Genomic DNA, 7,033 nt, shown 5'->3' with positions numbered 1-7,033 from the left:
TATATATATATATATATATATGTTACGAGAAATAATTGATAGGATAATTTCAGATAAATAAGATGTAATGGTGATAAGTTATAATTTCCTATTACATATACCTGATATTATATTTATATTATTTAGTTGATGCGGGTAATGTATAAATTCAATTACGTATCACAAAAATCACCGGTGCTAGGATTACCCAGGCCGAATTTATAGCAAATATAAGAGTAAGTTCATAGTTCACTCACCTACACAGTCATTCAACAAACAGGTGCAATTATAAGCAAATTTCCTCAGCAGATATAGCTAGCATGATTAAATATATTTATATATACATCTAATTATTCCACAACATGCAATTCCCAGTTATTATATAATTGCATAAAATAACAATCATATAAATATATATTCTGAAATATATAAATATATGTCTGTTATTATCAACACAATACATCTAGACTCGAGAGCGTGTGCTCGGTGAAACGTACCTTTGGTCTGGGTCTTTCCACAGTCATGGTGAAGGTTCCTTGATTGACAGGTCTCATCTGTACCTCTGTAACACAGAAGACAACCAACCCATGCAGCTAAGACAGCTTCAAGTTCACATAAAGCATTGAAATATCTATATTGATACACCCTTTGGGTACATTTTTAACACATCCTGGCAGCCGTTTTTAAACGTGTATATATTATGTGGAGATTAATATTGACCCCTACCAAGGTCAAATAGCTTACCACCAGAGCCACCCTCCTCCCCTCTTCCACCAGGATCAGCTGCATGAAATTATACACGCAACAACAATTATGCACTTACACACGTTTATAATAATCTTACTTCAGGTATAACGAATATATATAACATCAGGAGTCTATCACAATAGATTCAATTGATAGACTCCTGATAACATGTATAACGTAATATATATATATATACAGGTTATATATTACATTAGGAATGCATAGGTGCTGATGAAGGGAAGTAATAAAGCACAAAGACTTCATATCACCCATTAATTTTTTTATCGACTTCTGAGCATGGTGACATTTTTTTACACATATTTCTGAGGTACAACTTCACGGCGTTAATGGTATACGAGCGGTGCTATTAGAGGCACACGGCTTACCATTCGTGGCCGGCTGTGTCCCTGTATCCCGAACAGCCGCGTGAAATTGCATTTGTAACAGTTTTACAGTTAGTCTCAGCAACAGCCTTACATAATGTAGTGTTTACGTGAATGCATGGGGTGAACCGTGATTAGGAACACGATGAAGATGCACTTCAATCGACATAGTTATCTATCCAGCTTGTAAACTAACTAAAATCAGTTCAAACATGATCTATTCATTGGGGAAATATATGTTACAGAAAACAATGTGTGTGAGAGACACAGAAGAAAGTGAGAGTGAGAGATAGAGAGAAAGAGAAGGAGAGAGTGAGAGCGAGAGATAGAAAGAGACAGAAAGATAGATACAGATAGAGAGAGAGAGCAAGAAAGAGAGAGTGAGAGAGAGATGGCAAGCAAGATAAGAAGAGATCTCCTCCCTCCCCCTCCCCCTGCGACCCCCACCTACTCACCGGTCTTCTTCTGCTTCCTGTAGACTATGCAGGCGTGAATCTCAAGGATGATCTCAACAAAGACGTGCCACAGGATGAAGGCGCCCATGATGCAGAACAGGTAGAACGGCATTGCGTCATTGCCGTGCAGGAACGCAATCGCGAGGAAGATTGCAACCACTGTGAGCATCGAACAACGTGAACATTGAATGGTGAACATCAAGCAAGGTAAACATCAAACAAGGTGAACATAGAAAAAAGGTAAACATCGAACAAAACACGAACAATGAACAATGCAAACATCGAACAATGTGCACAAAAAACAATGTGAGCATTGAAACAACATGGAAATCACGTGGTGAACAACCGGAACTGAATTGATCCACCTTTGAAAATTATTCGCAATTTGCTCGAGAAATCTGACCCGACATTCTCTCCCTCATTAGGCAAGCTCATTAGGTTAGTCAACCTAGCCGCCTGGCATGAATGCCATGCAGCTATAGCCAATCATTCTCACGATAGGACGTTCTAAAAACAAATCTCAGCAAGTGCCGCAACGTTGACAATTTGGCGTGTACACATGTAAAACAGATGCAAACTAGGTGATGCCGACTGACCTAACAGCAATATCCGAGTGCAGGGTGTGCTTATCTTGCTCAGACAGATAGGTAAATTGCAAGGTAATCATGAGAAAGCCAGGTGTAAACAATCGTACTAACAACGGCTAGCAATCAGACCAAACATTGATAAATGCTGAGACACACAATGACACAATAACCATTATGTAGCAGCTCGCGTAAAGATATCACGCAAGAATGCGATAACCGCTACATCTCAGCAGTAGATGTGCAAGTGCATATTTATTTTATATTTTTTTATTTTATTGTATTAGTTTATATTCTCCCCGTATGCCATTAAACACTTCTACTTTGTGTTAAGATCTTATTCGTCAACTTCTCTTGCCAATTCGTTCGATCACCTCCCCATTTTCATCAAACAGAAAACACGCTGAAACGTCACGTCACCACGCAGATAAAAAACGAGGGAAACACAAACCTGCCAGGATGTGGGCAACCGTACCGACGCCCCAGTGAATCCAGTTGAACCACGGGCGACTGCTGGTGCCTGGGTGGCAACGGCACAGAGCGATGAACGGCTACAAAAAAAACCACCAGACAGCCAGTAAGAAACACGCGCGAACGCTGAGCAATATCACGTCGAGATGCATCGTTTAATCGCGTATAGTTATCAATCAACGTTCTGCGTATGATACGACAAGATTTTACCGCTTCACACGCTGCCAGAGATCGATTCCCCGATTTAACGGCCACTCGGGTGCGATTTTCCTCAATCTTTCTACGTACGATGCAACAACATTCAACGTTCCGCGTACAATAGTGCCAGGCATCGCCTCCCGATTTACTGCACACGTGCTCGAGCGTTGGCCGTCTACGCGCAACCTCTCGTCTGTACATCTACGTTCGATCAAATTAACGCACTTCAAATTCTCTCAGCGCTGAAACGTCATTGAAAGACGGAATAGTCAGGGAACCGTGATCAGTGTGCGTGCTCGTGGCTCTCTCGTGCTTTTTTTTCGTTCGCCGTGTTTACCCTCGCCGCGACGAGGCGACGAACGACGGGAGGAGTACTTACCTGTTGCCGCCGCAAACTAACGAGAGACACTTGCAAGACGCTTACCTGTACGAAGCCGAGGCAGACAGCGATGATGCCGACAATGGAGTGAGTGTACGCCGCGTCTGACTGTAAGCAAGAAAAGCAAATTACACGCAGATAACTACGGATATCTGAACTATAGCTGTGAGCCTATGCAGACACATCAGTTAGAGATGTATACATGGGTCACTCAACAGAAATTCCAAGTATCCATTATAGACAATTATTTGTTCTATAGAGGTTTTTCGCTAATGCCATGATGATAACTACAAACATCTCCTGTTTAACTTGGCTATGGTGAAAACTGATTTATCTGTAGAGAATGCACGTGTTAAAACACAATTATATTTTATAAAGTCCATTCGCAACACTTCAGTCACACGAGACTGGTTTTATTATTGACACTCGTTTTTTTCCCTATATCATAAAAACACATTGCAACACGTCGTGATTGTGCCTATTCGTAAATATGTAGTGTGATCAATATGTGAACAGAGCAGGTGTGCTTAACAACATTACAGATATTCACAGGTGCGCTTAACGACATTACTTGTATTTACAGGCGTGCTTAACTAAGTTACAGGTATGCCTGATGTTACAGGTATCCACAGATATGCTTGATGAAGTTACAGTTATTCAAAGAAATGCTTGACAATGCTATAAGTATTCACAGATGTGTTTCATGATGATATGGGTATTTACAGGTGTGCTTCATGATGATACAGGTATTTACAGGTGTGCTTCATGATGATATGGGTATTTACAGGTGTGCTTGATGATGATACAGGTATTTACAGGTGTGCTTGATGAGGTTACATGTATTTACAGGTGTGCTTTGATGATGATACATGTATTCACAGTGTGCTTATGAGATTACAGGTAACTGGAGGTGTATTTGATGAAGTTACATGCAAACGGAGTCGTGTTTGATGAGGTTACAGGTAAATGGAGGTGTGTTTGATGAGGTTACAGGTAAATGCAGGTGGGACAACACCATGGGTAATCACAGGTGTGCTTAGCGACATGACAGGTACATACCGATGTCACCCAGCCTCCGACTGCATAGATGATGATGATGGTACTGATGACGAAGCAGATCCATGCTGTCACCATGCACGTCCTGTGTATCTATAAACATAAACGCAAACAAAAACTCTCAATGTCATGCTGCAGTTCACACCGACACCTGTAGGGTATCTTATATACATATACATAAGTATAGAAAGAAATAATATACTTATGCCTAATTATGGAAAGAAATAATATACCTCTTAGTGCAAAACGAAATTGTACACATACAATTAAGCAAGGAAAAGAATTATATACACATACCCAAGTACAGGGAGGAATTATATACCTGCACCTATGAACCACTATGAAAGCCATTCAAAATCCAATAATAACATAGGAAACATTTAGCGAACGTGCACAGCGAGAAGGTCAACACGGACAATGACAAATCGAGGACAAAAGATTGCCAATCACGCGGTCGCTACCTTGCACAGGAAGTTACATTAGTGTTGTGCCGCGCACCTATGCCCCACGTAAAAATCCAGCCTGCCACTCAATACAAGCCGGCTAGTATTTACTCACTAAACAGCTTAGCCTGGTTTCTCGCAATTACTGCTTCTGTACCAACAAGCTGAGGCCCTGAAACTATATTTGAAGCAGCGACGATTTTTGCAGACGTTTTGTTTATGGCTGCGGCTGCTGGCATGCACGTTGGCCAGGATCTGTTTTTGTCGACTAAATGGAATCTTCTATGTAAACCGATGTGCGCCTGCCTGTCTCATGCGCGCACGCATGTACGGGCGGACGTACGCACGTACGCCAGCGCACACGCACACACGCATGTACGCACGGACGCACGCACGTACTCAAGCGCACATGCGCACATGCATGGACGCACGTACGTACGCAGGCTCACGCGCACACACACATGCATGCATAAATGCTCACACGCTATGCACACGTGCACTCAATCATTTATATTACACAGAGCATTAATCATAGCACTAAAACTAGCAGAATAATGTGCACAATCCTCTTTTTCATATTGAACAACGTGTACATTAAGCTAAGGTGACTTTACAATTTAGGATGCTTGGTTAGTCAGCTTTGTAATTAAAAACTATGATGGAATGAGAGAGCTACATGGTATATTTATGGGGCATTGTGGCCGTTTTAATTGTCAATCCTCAATTATTAATATATCACATATTCACAATGCAATTAATAATATGAATTCAGCTCATCAGAATCATCCAATCCCTCTTCCAACACCCTTTTCAACAACAGATTCCAACCTCAGCCTCCATTTATCACTGTGTGTATGTGTGTGTGCATGAGCAGGCCTGCGTGTTTGCATGTGTGGGTGTACAAGCGTGGGTGCATGACGAAGTGCATACGTGTTCGTGCGTACATAGGTGTTCGTGCGTGCATACGTGTCCGTGCGTGCATACGTGTCCGTTCGTGCGTATGTGTCCGTGCGTGCATACGTGTCCGTGCGTGCGTACGTGTCCGTGCGTGCGTACGTGTCCGTGCGTGCGTACGTGTCCGTGCGTGCGTACGGTGTGCTGCGTCGTGCGTGCGTGACTACGTGTCGTGCGTGCGTACGTGTCCGTGCGTGCTACGTGTCCGTCGTGCGTACGTGTCCGTGCGTGCGTACGTGTCGTGGCCGTTGCGTACAGTGTCCGTGCGTGCGTACGTGTCCGTTGCGTGCCGTACGTGTCCGTGCGTGCGTACGTGTCCGTGCGTGCGTACGTGTCCGTGCGTGCATATGTGTCCGTGCATGCACGTGAGTGCATATGTGTGTGCAAGCAGGACGAACGACCTCCCATTGAACGTAATGTATTCGACAAACGAATACAATTCAACATACGAACGTCTTACAAATCAGCCAATCGGAGCATAGGTCTAGCACGCGCTCTTTCGCGAGTCAGTTTAAGTACGTGACTCATTGAATGTGGTTGTGCTCTCATGATTGCACTTGCTGTACGTAAATTGCTGTACATCCTATATAGGGTTCGAGATACGAATTTTTTCAGATACAAACAAATCTGAGGAACGAATTAAATTTGTATCTCGGGGGTCCACTGTATATATATAAGTTAAACCCACATCAGCAGTAGTAGCTGCTAAGCAGGGTCCTACCTGGAACCACAGGTGCAGTTCAAACAACTTGGTATCCCACGTGTTCTTGTAGTAACGAGCGGTCAATTTTCCCAGAGACACGAAGAACACCCATCCGATGACCATCAAGGCAGCTGAAAACAAAGTAGAACATGCTTTAAAACATCATACATGATGACGACAAAGATAACGATCGTCACGTAGTAAATCGAGATGAGAAATTACATACAATTTATACTTACGATATCGTATGGAATAGGTAATTGAGAAACGTGAAAATTGCGTGATTTTGTGCTTTCTATGACCTAGGAATGTGCATTATCTATCAGTTTCCATTGGCATTACAGAGTCATTACCCAAGGAAATAAGAAAAAGTCACTGTTTCTGTCTAGCAATCATAGAATTACAAAACTGTGCAAAGTAGGAGGAATTCAAACCCAGGGAGCCGTTGTCAGAAACATCGTAAAGTTAATGCTAATGTTAATGCTAAGATAACACTTACGACTAATGTTAATGTTACGAGAGGAGCGTTGACATAAACACATCGCAGCTATTAGAAAACTTACGATAACAGGAACTTCATCACAAGGCTGCTGATTGGATGAGAATCGATCACAAAATTCAAATTCATACACATATATTGTACATCACAGTAATTTTAACTAATTTATGCATATTATGATC

The 7,033-nt window shown here is 42.2% G+C and overlaps 1 protein-coding gene across 1 annotated transcript in view; it reads right to left on the bottom strand.

Moving 5' to 3' along the window:
- LOC106809497 (ferric-chelate reductase 1-like) overlaps positions 1–7,033 on the bottom strand; it is a 35,751-nt gene that overhangs the window by 3,610 nt on the left and 25,108 nt on the right. The window contains exons 7-12 of the mRNA XM_014812585.1: positions 6,371–6,483; positions 4,256–4,345; positions 3,242–3,304; positions 2,600–2,699; positions 1,565–1,723; positions 477–541 (exon numbers count right to left, since the gene is read on the bottom strand). Of these exons, the coding sequence (XP_014668071.1) occupies positions 477–541; positions 1,565–1,723; positions 2,600–2,699; positions 3,242–3,304; positions 4,256–4,345; positions 6,371–6,483 (590 nt within the window). The remainder of the gene's footprint in view (positions 1–476; positions 542–1,564; positions 1,724–2,599; positions 2,700–3,241; positions 3,305–4,255; positions 4,346–6,370; positions 6,484–7,033) is intronic.

Source organism: Priapulus caudatus, unplaced genomic scaffold (assembly GCF_000485595.1).
Source record: "Priapulus caudatus unplaced genomic scaffold, Priapulus_caudatus-5.0.1 Scaffold359, whole genome shotgun sequence".
Taxonomy (NCBI): Eukaryota; Metazoa; Priapulida; class Priapulimorpha; order Priapulimorphida; family Priapulidae; genus Priapulus; species Priapulus caudatus.
The sequence above is the reverse complement of the archived record's forward strand: the minus strand, read 5'-3'. Positions and strand labels throughout refer to the sequence as shown.